Source organism: Megalobrama amblycephala, linkage group LG4, assembly GCF_018812025.1.
Source record: "Megalobrama amblycephala isolate DHTTF-2021 linkage group LG4, ASM1881202v1, whole genome shotgun sequence".
Classification (NCBI taxonomy): Eukaryota; Metazoa; Chordata; class Actinopteri; order Cypriniformes; family Xenocyprididae; genus Megalobrama; species Megalobrama amblycephala.
Window position 1 is genome coordinate 17,207,537 of NC_063047.1, and position 12,699 is coordinate 17,220,235.

Genomic DNA, 12,699 nt, shown 5'->3' on the forward strand with positions numbered 1-12,699 from the left:
CATTCAAGCAGGAAAACCTGTTCTAGTAGAGCACAAAAACAACATCAAGACTCAGTCCTGATTTTCTTTGACTCTTCTTCTGTATTTCTGCGTGTTTAGTGTCATGTGATGGAAGGAGGGGACGTGGCGCTGGATGAAGGCAGCAAAGGCATCAACGAACAGGCTAGTTACGCAGTCACCAAACTACATCAGCTGTACGAGAGGCTGGAGTACAAACGGCAAGCCCTGGGCTCCATCCTAAACGCACCACGACCTGATAAAAAGGTGTGTATAATGTGAAATACTTCACTTTTATTTGAAACAATTGAAATGACTAATTTATTGTGCATCAGACTCTTTACTTGACTGTGATTGGCCAATGCATCCATGTGATCAAGTGGAGCGTGGTAATCAACATGTTTATTTGTGCAGCCTTAATATATGCTTCTTTTTGTTTATAAATGAGATTTTTTTTAATTTAAGGACACACACGAGTGTTTGTGGTCGGTGAAATGTCTCTTCTGCTCACCAAGGCTGCTTTTATTTGATCAAAATTACAGTAAAAACAGTGAAATATTATTATAATATAAAACAGCAGTTTTCTATGTGAATATATAGTAAAGTGTAATTTATTCCTGTGATCAAAGCTGAATTTTCAGCATCATTACTCCAGTCTTCAGTGTCACATGATCCTTCAGAAATCATTCTAATATGATGATTTGCTGCTCAAGAAACATTTCTGATTATTATCAATGTTGAAAACAGTTCATATTTTTGTGGAAACTGTGATACACTTTATTTTTCAGGATTCTTTGATGAACACAAAGTTCAAAAGAACAACATTTATTAGAAATAGAAATCATCTGTAACATTATAAATGTCTTTACCGTTGCTTTTGATCAATTTAAGAAGAATAATTCTTAATTTTAGTCGAACATTTGTGTCATATACAAATTAATAGCACGCTATTTTTCATAACTCATCCTAATTTTGAGATAAAGTACCTTAAGTTTGCTAAATAAATGTGTTATGTTATACAGAATAATATTCTTATTTCAGTTTATTTTGCAGTATTTCCTAATTAATTATTCTTGTTTTAAAACAAGGTAGCAGGAAAAAAGCAGAAGCAAGAGCAAAAGTATTTTGCTAGCAAGATGACTCCAAAAATAAAAATAACAGTACTGTTTTCCCCATTATCATCAGTAGTAATGACTCCGTCACTGTGGTCAAACCAGCTGTGGCCAAGCCATTTGTGACAGAAATATTGGGGTGAATTTCCCTTGAAAACCACGTATAGACTGGTATAGATAAAACTGGACTGATGACATGCTTTCCATTTTACTTTTTGTAATAGAATGCAATCATTTTGGGAGTTTGATTTTGCACTCAAATAAAGAAACGATAACTTCAAGCAGTATTTATGTATTTTGTCCCTGGTGCTGGTATGGACTACTGGAGTTGATCCAGCCTGTATTGTGGTTTGATTTAATGCATTAGATGAGACAGGAATGATTTCTCACCGTGTTGAGAGCTCAGGGTCAGCGCTTCCCTTCTCCTCCGGAGCTGTGGCTTCTGTCTGCTGTCAGATGAAGCTCCAGTCAGGGTCAGAGACCTGCGACAGGCTTCTGATGCACTGCCACTCATCAAAATGTCTTTCTTGTAGATCGTGTCACTACTGAAGGAGGAAATCTGCACCATGGAGAAGGAGCACAGCGACCTCCAGCTGCACATCTCACGGACGGACTGCTGGTGTGAGAACCTGGGCACCTGGAGAGCCGTCGTCAACACCGCAGAGGTTTTTATTTTTAAATTATCAGTAGAAAAAAACTCAATTTAGTCACTGCGGTCTGAAGATAAACGGCCAAGCCAGTCGTGACAGAAATAGTGGCGTGAACTTCCTTTTGAAAACCACATATTAAAACTGTAGACTGCTGTAGATGAAACTAGACTGATAAATGATGTCTGAATGACCTGTTTTCATTTTTGTACTTTTTGTAATAGAAAGCATAAATTTTAGGAGTTTTGTTTAGCACTGTAATATTACTGGGAGAAACACTTACTAACCTTGTCCATGTAAAGTTATACCTAATTTTTCACTGTCACCATGACCATGTTAATCTGGTAAATCTGGTAATCCTGAAAAACCTGGTGACTTTCACATGCTGCATGCAAACATAACAGAAAGGGATGTGATGCAACTTTCAGTAAAGTACAGTTTACGCACAGTTCACTCCAACCACAGGAATTACATCAGTGACGTTTCACTTCAGAAGCGCGATTGAGACACTTTACAGATGAAAGAAAGCATTGTTTCCGGAACATTCTCTTATCACACAGTGCAACACTGTAACATTCTAACGTCGCTGTTGCTGTCAGCTGTTACACTGAGATAAGTGATCGCTATAGCAACACATTGTAACATCATTTGCTTGATTCTCTGTTTCAACATTCTTTCCTTAAAGGAACAATGATTAATTTCCTGTGTGTTTGACTCTGTTACAAACACTGTCACAGTCCACAGTAGATCAAACACAGTCACTTTAATCATTCCATCTGTTTAACTTCACAAAGCAGCTCACAGTCATAAACCGTGTCAATGCTCTTAGAGGAATTTTCCAGGTTGTTTTTAAGATATTCCATCGATCTATGCGAGGAACAAACTAAAAAATAAAAAATCTGTTTTATTTTGATCGTCGGCATGTTTAAAACTCCACTGGCCTTTAAAAAGAAGCATATCTGTCATTTTTCTTCTCCAGTCTTTTTAATTAACCGTCGATGTTCTGTGTAAGTAAACAGATGGTTGTGAAGAGTCCATCAATAGTTTTAATGCTCTGATAATTAACAGTGCACCATTTGCATATTTCTGCTCAAGAGTGACTCATTCGTTTAGTAGCGATTTATCTGTTAATTGGCTGTAAAATGACACACAGTTTTTAAGTCCGTTGCTTCATGTTGTTGTTTTTTCAGGAGATTCAATCCAAACAAATTAAATGCTTTACCCCAAAATTGTTGCTCAAATGTCTGCTAAATGAATAAATGTAAATGTCGAGTTTTAAAATGTATGGTATTTGACTAAAATTCATTAGATTAATATATATATATATATATATATATATATATATATATATATATATATATATATATATATATATATATATATATATATATATAGTACAGTCCAAAAGTTTGGAACCACTAAGATTTTTAATGTTTTTAAAAGAAGTTTCGTCTGCTCACCAAGGCTACATTTATTTAATTAAAAATACAGTAAAAAACAGTAATATTGTGAAATATTATTACAATTTAAAATAACTGTTTTCTATTTGAATATATTTGACAAAGTAATTTATTCCTGTGATGCAAAGCTGAATTTTCAGCATCGTTACTCCAGTCTTCAGTGTCACATGATCCTTCAGAAATCATTCTAATATGCTGATTTGCTGCTCAATAAACATTTATGATTATTTTCAATGTTGAAAACAGTTGTGTACTTTTTTTTTCAGGATTCCTTGATGAATAGAAAGTTCAAAAGAACAGCATTTATCTGAAATACAAAGCTTCTGTAGCATTATACACTACCGTTCAAAAGTTTGGGGTCAGTAAGAATTTTTATTTTTATTTTTTTGAAAAGAAATTAAAGAAATGAATACTTTTATTCAGAAAGGATGCATTAAATCAATCAAAAGTGGCAGTAAAGACATTTATAATGTTACAAAAGATTAGATTTCAGATAAACACTGTTCTTTTGAACTTCATATTCATCAAATAATCCTGAAAAAAAATATTGTACACAAATATTTTGTACAATTGTACACATGAAATGTTTATTGAGCAGCAGATCAGCATATTAGAATGATTTCTGAAGGATCATGTGACACTGAAGACTGGAGTAATGATGCTGAAAATTCAGCTTTGCATCACAGGAATAAATTACTTTGTCAAATATATTCAAATAGAAAACAGTTATTTTAAATTGTAATAATATTTCACAATATTACTGTTTTTACTGTATTTTTAATTAAATAAATGTAGCCTTGGTGAGCAGACGAAACTTCTTTTAAAAACATTAAAAATCTTAGTGGTTCCAAACTTTTGGGCTGTACTGTGTGTATATATATATATATATATATATATATATATATATATATATATATATATATATATATATATATATATATATATATCTTAATTAAAAAAAAGCATAATTTAGAAAAACCATTAAACATCATATATACATATAATGAACTTTCATATAGTTTTATTGTTAAATATCATTGTTTTGGCATCTTCATTTGTATGTATGTATATTTGGCAGGCCTCTGAGGAGAATGGAGAACAGATGGCGTGTTACTTCGTAGCCGTGAGCCTTTCTGAAGACGACGACTGCAAGAACAACCGCTGGACCGTGACCAGGAAGCTCACAGAGTTTCAGGCTTTGCACAGGAAGTTGACGGAGGTACGGCTGATATTTCTGCTGCCACACCTCTAACGTGTGATATCACATGCTGGCACGGCGTCTAAAAGACCACTGATCTGTGACGGCCCTCGCCGTGTTGCCGTGGCAACGCAGTGACTCATGGTGTTGTTGTACATTATTAGTTCTGATAGAGATTATGCATGACAGAACACAAACCGCAGGCCGATGCTTCTGATCCGCTCTTTATCTTTTGCAGTGTTTTCCGTCACTCAAGAAAGTCCAGCTTCCCTCACTCAGTAAACTGCCCTTCAAATCCATCGACCAAAAATTCCTCGACAAATCCAAAAATCAACTCAACACGTTTTTACAGGTGAGTCATGTTGTAGCCAGACTTTTGACTGTTGGCATGAAAGAAATGTCTGTAGACTGAAATTTTGTGTCTAGAAACGTAATGTTTTTTCCTCTAGAGCTTCATATAAGAGCTCAACAGTCTCTCAAACTGATTTCATAGTCTCTCCATAGGGTTCAATTCAACTATTGAAACGTGCCGTCGGGTCCAAAAGGAGAAATTTTCGCCTCGTATTCTCATTATGTACATCTGAATGTGTTCTGTGTGGCTACAGTTCAGTTATGATGTCATACTCTAAAGAATGTGCAGTTAAAAACAAACAGTAAATAGTTCTGCAAATAGTAACTGACTTTTTTATTGTGCATTTAATTTTTTCTCTGTCATCCCACAAAATTTAAAAAAATTTTTTACCAGGTGCAAAATCTAAAATGAATTTGTTTTCTTTATTTGACCTAAACAAAATGTGCCTTTTCATTAAAAAAGGCTAAAATATGTGGTATTTTTTTAACATTATTTTAATGACGTTTATGATCTTTTATGGTTTTCTTGTAAATATTAATAACATTTTAAAACAAAATATATAAATATATTATTACGACAATATTCATTTCTAATTTGAAGCATATTTGACTTCTGTAAACGGTCACAGACTTGCTTTTGATTTTTCTTTTGTCAATTTTTGTTTTGTTTTTAATCACCACATAATAACTCTTACATAGAAGACTATTTCCCAAAATGATTTCAAATATATTGTTTCCACGTGCAAAATCTGATTAATTTAAAATGAATTTTTTAAGCCATGAATATGAGTTTTCTTCATTTGATCTGAACAAAATGTGCCTTTTCATAAAAAAGACCAAAATTTGTGATATTTTTAAACACTTAAAGGGATAGTTCACCCAAAAATTAAAATTATCCCATGATTTACTCACCCTCAAGACATCCTAGGTGTATATGACTATCTTCTTTCAGAGGAATACCAAGCTGAGATATATATAAAATAATATCCTGGCTCTTCTGAGCTTTATAATGGGGCTCCTGATTTTGAAACCCAAAAAAGCACATCCATCCGTTACAATAATAATCCATACGGCTCCAGGGGTTAATAAAGGCCTTCTGAAGCAAAACCATGGATTTTTGTTAGAAAATTAAAATCTTTATATCTTTATATCTTTAACTAAAATAACTAGCTTCCAGCAGACAGCCTTACACATGGATTTTCAGCGGAAGAGTGACCTTTGACCCGACGCATGACGAAGTGCAGAGGAGCAAATGAAAATGCTGGTCATGAATTAAGGTGCGGTCACACTGCACTTTTCGTTCCTTTGACTTCCATTCATACGGATGCAAATGCATCAGACCAGAGACGCAAGCTCATGCGAAAAGTTTTGCATTTTGCTGCGTTCCAAAGTATGGTGAACGAATTCGCATCACACAAAGACATGTGACTAGCAGAAGATCGATGCATCATGGCGTGACCCTTTGGCTGAATTAAAAGAATTTACTTTTATGATGGATGGATATTTTTAAATATATCTCCGATTGTGTTTGACTGAAAGAAGAAAGTCAAATACACCCAGGATGGCTTGAGTGTGAGTAAATCATTTTTGGGTGAACTATCCCTTTATTGACTTTAATGGTCTATTTTATGGTTTTCAGTAAATATTAATAACATTTTAAAAGAAATGAAGCTTCACTGCTTAATAATACATATACTATTATATAAACTCTACAAATATTAACCGACTTGCTTTTGTTTTTGTTTTTTTATTGTCCATTTAATTTTTTTCTGTCATGCCACAAAATTGTTTTCCAATTTTTTTTTTTTTACCACGTGCAAAATTTAAAATGAGTTTTCTTAATTTGACCTAAACAAAATGTGCCTTTTCATTAAAAAGGCTAAAATATGTGGCATTTTTAAACATTATTTTAATGACGTTTATGATCTTTTATGGTTTTCGTGTAAATATTAACTCTAAACTCTACAAATTTATTTATTTAAGTTTTTATTTATTTAATTTTGGGACATCTATACCACATCCTGACATTTTCTAAATTAAGCCCCACAAAAATATCAAAATGACCTTTTGGGTCACAATATATTGGCACGCATCTGCTATTGATTGCCTCTTTTTTCCATTTATCACATCAGCCGATATTGGATATTTAAGAACTTCTGCCTATTTTAAGGCATAGATCATCATTTAGCACTAATTTAATGAGATAAGGATATATTATGGCAAATATTTAACCCTTTAAGAGCAAAGCAAAGCAAATCGTACACTTTCCTGTCTGTCAAACACTTTATCAGAGCTCTTTCAAGTTTGTATGTGCCCAAAGTCCTTCATTAACACATCGCATACTCCATTTCCCAGCATGCAATTTACTTTGAACAGGACCGTGTTCTTGCAGTATGTTTGTGTGTGTCTGGCCTCATTTGATTCAGGCCTGTGATTTAGAGATTATATCTAGATTCATGAAGTTTTAGTTTGTGTGTGTGTGTGTGTGTGTGTGTGTGTGTGTGTGTGTGTTTCCTCTGTAGAAAGTGTTGACAGACGAGCGCATGTGTCAGAGCGAGGCGCTGTACGCGTTTCTCAGTCCGTCACCAGAGTACCTGAAGGTCATCGACATCCAGAAGAAATCCTCCTTCTCTCTCGCATCCTTCCTGGAGAGATTGCCGGGAGACTTCTTCTCACACCAGGAGGTACACACACACACACACACACACACACACACACACACACACACACACACACACACACACACACACACACACACACACACACACACACACACACACACACACACACACACACACACACACAAACTAAAAAGAGTGACATAAGCATGATCATCCACCAAATGATGATCACACAGAGCATCAGAGATTTGAGACTGATGTGTGTGTGTGTGTGTTTGTGTGTCAGGATGAAGCCGAGGATGACAGTGATCTCTCGGATTACGGCGATGAGACGGACGGGAGGAAGGACGCTCTGGCGGAGCCCTGCTTCATGCTGATTGGAGAGATCTTTGAGCTCAGGGGCAGTGAGTACAACGCACTGCTGAAACACTCGCTGTCGCCACGGTGATGAAACGAGTGTGACCGCGCGTCTGTGGGTGTGAAACGGTTTGACCGCAGGACCGTGTGACTGATGTTTCTCTCACTGTCTGCTTCTAAAGGCAGATGTTGTTTTGAAGAGCAGGGTTATGATCGCTGACTAAAAACATTTCTGTTGTTTGAAGTAAAATAAAATATGAACATCAGTTGAAAAACTTTAAATGAAAATTAGAAATGTTGCATTGGCAATAAACTGAAATAAGCACTAAAATGAGTAAGTGGAACTTAATAAAAATAAATTAAACCTAAATAGAAATAAGAAAAAAAAAAAAAAAAACAGGTGCAAAATTTAAAATTAATTTGAGTTTTGCTAATTTGACTTAAAAAAGTGTTAAATAAACATTATTTTAATGACGTTTATGATCTTTTATGGTTTTCTTGTAAATATTAATAACATTTTAAAACAAAATTACTTCACTGCTTCATAATAAATATAATATTATGACAAACTCTACTAATGCCAACATTTATTAATTCTAATTTCAATGTAAAGCATATTTGGCCAGGTGCAAAATTTAAAATGAATTTGTGTTTTCTTAATTTGACCTAAACAAAATGTGCCTTTTCATTAAAAAGGCTAAAATATGTGGTATTTTTTTTAACATTATTTTAATGACGTTTATGATCTTTTATGGTTTACATGTAAATATTAATAACATTTTAAAACAAAAATTATAAATATATTATTACGACAATATTAATTTCTAATTTAAAGCATATTTGACTTCTGTAAATGATCACAGACTTGCTTCTGATTTTTCTTTTGTCAATTATTTTTTTGTTTTTAAATCACCACATAATAACTCTTACATAGAAGACTATTTCCCAAAATGATTTCAAATATATTGTTTCCATGTGCAAAATCTGATGAATTTAAAATTGATTTTTGAGCCATGAATACAAGAGTTTTCTTCATTTGACTTGAACATTGGCAGTAAACTGAAATAAGCACTAAAATGAATAACTAAAATGAATAAATGAATAAAAACAAACAAAAAACTAATAAAATGACAAAAGCACATAATGAAATTACTAAAAATGAGTGCTGTCAAATGATTAATCGCATCCAAAATAAAAGTTTGTGTTTGCATAATTATATATATATATATGTGTGTACTGTGTATATTTATTATGTATTTAAGAAATATTTACATGTATACGTGTGTGTGTGTGTGTGTGTGTGTGTGTATATATATATATATATATGTATGTATGTTTATTTATTTATTTATTTTGTTAAATATATAGATGTATGTGTGATATTTTCAGACATGACACATTGTGTCAGAGCATGTCATCTTCATTGAAGGTGTGATGCTTTCTAACACCGCTCGTGTGTTTTCTGTCTGCAGTGTTTAAGTGGGTGAGGAAGACACTAATTGCACTAGTTCAGGTCACATTTGGACGGACTATAAACAAGTAAGCATTAATGGATGGATGTAATGGAAACTTGCAGGATGAGCACACTGAGTTTGTCCTTCCGTCTCTTCCTCTGCAGGCAAATCAGAGACACTGTAAACTGGATCTTCAGTGAGCAGATGTTGGTTTACTACATTAATATATTCCGGGACACGTTTTGGCCCAACGGGAAGCTGGCACCTCATAACAAAAGCCGTTCGGAGAGCGAACGCAAAGAAACCAAGGAGAGAGCGCAACAGAAGCTACTAGATAATGTTCCAGGTGAGCGGAACATGGATTTAAATCTGATGAGTCCAGTGGGAATTTCAAAAACCTACAGGAAGAACATTTCTGCAGGATGAGGATCTGCTGTTTGCCTTTCATGTTTTGTCAGAATTACAGTAATTGTGAGGTGGAAATTCAGAGTTTGGGAGCTGTTCATGTGCCTGATATTATTAGTTTCTATTATTAGTAACACTAATGAGGCTTTATTGATGATGACAGCAAAATAATTCATCAATACATGAAATACTGAACAGTGTCATTTTATAATTATTTATATACTATTATAGTATTAATGAACATTTTGAATTAGCTTTTTTATATCTTCAGTTTTCATTTTAATTTTAGGTTAAGTTTTAGCAGTTTTGTGGAACTTTTTTATGGAAGCTTGTTTCCACCACGAAATAAACAAACAAACAAACAAAAAAACGGCAACTTTTTATTTCACAAATCTGAGAGAGCTTCCGATTCAGTGTTTTTTCTCAGAATTGTGACTTTATATCTTACAAGACATAAACACAAAATTCTGAGAAAAAAGTCAGAATTTTGAGATGAAAAAGTTGCAATTACCTTTTTTTTATTCCCTGGCAGAAACAAACTTGCATAGCTTTTCTCGTTTTTATTAGTTTGTTTTATTTTTTTAAATGTATTTTTATGTCACTTTTAGTCATTTTAGTAACTTAAACTTATTTTTTTTTATTTCAGTTAGTTGCCAAGTCAACATTTCTCTAACATTCTTTCTCTCTCTCTCTCTCTCTCTCTCTCTCTCTCTCTCTCTCTCTATCTATCATATATATATATATATATATATATATATATATATATATATATATATATATATATATATATATATATATATATATATATATATATATATATATAATATAGCATCACAAACAACCTTTAAATGTTGAAGCCACTGCTGTTTTCATCATTAATTGTTCATTCTGAACTTCTAATATGAGTAAATAGGAGTGACAAAAACATGTTTTTTGCAAGTTGTAATTATGGTAATTCCCATCGCACCATTATTTTACTTTATTATATTGATGTCTAAAGTAGGGTTGTCAAAACTACCGATTTCAGTGCCAAGTCTGTACTGAAATTTAAAAAAAGTAATGAAACCAGCATTTCTCCTTAGCATTTTGAGTGCTGTTGAGCGGATTCTTAAACACCTCTGATTGGCTGTATAATGACTGTTGCATAATCCCAGCGCTGCTCTCTGTGCTTTAATGTTAATCAAATAACAAAAGATCGCACACTATTCTTGACTAAATAACTTTTGTAACTTTAATAAGTGTAGTGGACCTCATCCGAATGATGACTAAAACTTAACTGATGTTTTATGAAGTTTTTTGCATCAGTTTTCACTCCAAAAAAAATCACCATAAGAGCTAAACAAGAGGTGCACATTAAAATCTCTCTCTCCGTTGCATTATCATCAACATACAGCGAATTACACAAAACACTTATTATAACTAACAGTAAACAAAAACATACAGATCTCATGCCTTTTAAGGGGATGCTTAATAAACAGACAAACTTTAAATCTGCAAAATATCTCTAAAGAACTGCATGCTCTCCTTGTCATTACCCGTATCTCCATAGACTAGAACACCTGTCAAAATAAGAGTCCCGCCTTAGTAAAGGAGATACATATTTAAACTTACTAAAAATATTAAAATGTATACAAAAACTAATTAGAAGATTAATCACAATAAAGTCTGTTACAATAAAGGATTAATATGTATATAATCTATACAGTGAAGAATATGCAGTGTTATTTTACATTTGTTTACTTTATTTCTGTAGCTACCTGAAAACTTTTAAACCTACCTAAAAAGCACTATTTCATATGTATCTTTGTTCTGTTGTCTGTATGTAGGCCTGCTGAATGTTAAATGGATCCAATACATGTTCATTAAGAATTATTTGATGATGCATCAATAAACCTGCTAGTATATTTTAATGCAGGTGTTTTTGAACTTTGCTGATTTAAAACATGATCAAAATACTATTTTGATGACAAAATTTCAAAACACAGGCCAATAATCGTTCGTTAAAATCAGTATCGGCCCGAAAAAAATCCTATCGCTGCATCCCTACTATTTACAACATGTTTTTAAAGCATTGATCATTGTGGCCAATCACAGACATATCTGTTGAGTGTATGAACACAGTGGCCAATCAGAGGTGTTTAGGAATATAGTGCTCAAAATGCTAGGAGGAAATGCTGGTATTTTTAAAATTTCGTTACTAAAGTCAGTACTTTTGACAACCCTAGTCTAAAGGTAGTACTAGCTAGTTGACTGTTTGCAAATATCATGTTTTAGTTAATCTACATTAATACAAAACTAGTCCTGTGTGGATTCAGTCATCCTGGTAAAGATGGTTTATTTCATGCTAAAGTGGGAAGCTGTTAATATAAAAGGCTTCGTGGCTGTTTCTGCCTGCGTGGTGCTTTTTAATTAGAGCGGGACACTTAAAACACACTCACACACACTCCAGAGAGAGCAATTACAGCAGGCGCTCTGAACAGAGACTCAGCAGCATTAAAGCTGCACAATTCAATCTTTCTTTGAGACTGTGGAATATGATCAAAAAAGGTTGTTCTTGTCGTTCAGATGCACTTCAGAATCTGGTGGGGCAGCAGAATGCCAGATACGGGATCATCAAGATCTTTAATGCACTTCAGGAGACCAGAGCCAACAGACATCTTCTCTACGTGAGTCGCCCTGCATTAACCCTGCTGCTGTTTATTTATATCTCAGGCTTTCACTCTGTCAGCTGACGCTCTCATTTCTGCTTTCTGAAAACACACATTTGGGTTTAAAACGGAGAACGAACCTGTCGAGCTTTATTCACAGTTCATTTGAGGACCAGATGAAGATTGAGCTTGTTTACTTTCTTAATTAAAGTCTCTTGTTTTTGCACACAGTTCATCAGTGCACGTTACTCTGAGGAAATTTATTCTTTGTTGAATTGTGTTAACTTTCTCTGCCTCTGAAACAACTTTTCTACTAATAAAGGACATATGGGTAGGGAAAAATTTTATTTGAATAATTTTAGTATATTTTATGTTTATATATATATATATATATATATATATATATATATATATATATATATCTTAAAATATACTTGCAATAAATGACT

At 33.5% G+C, this 12,699-nt stretch overlaps 1 protein-coding gene across 1 annotated transcript in view; it reads left to right on the forward strand.

Moving 5' to 3' along the window:
* Nucleotides 1-12,699, forward strand: part of snx25 (sorting nexin 25) — a 57,009-nt gene that overhangs the window by 42,680 nt on the left and 1,630 nt on the right. Inside the window, exons 10-18 of the mRNA XM_048187993.1 lie at nucleotides 100-264; nucleotides 1,643-1,774; nucleotides 4,295-4,435; nucleotides 4,653-4,766; nucleotides 7,288-7,449; nucleotides 7,673-7,790; nucleotides 9,216-9,282; nucleotides 9,362-9,543; nucleotides 12,168-12,268. Coding sequence (XP_048043950.1) covers nucleotides 100-264; nucleotides 1,643-1,774; nucleotides 4,295-4,435; nucleotides 4,653-4,766; nucleotides 7,288-7,449; nucleotides 7,673-7,790; nucleotides 9,216-9,282; nucleotides 9,362-9,543; nucleotides 12,168-12,268 — 1,182 coding nt within the window. The remainder of the gene's footprint in view (nucleotides 1-99; nucleotides 265-1,642; nucleotides 1,775-4,294; nucleotides 4,436-4,652; nucleotides 4,767-7,287; nucleotides 7,450-7,672; nucleotides 7,791-9,215; nucleotides 9,283-9,361; nucleotides 9,544-12,167; nucleotides 12,269-12,699) is intronic.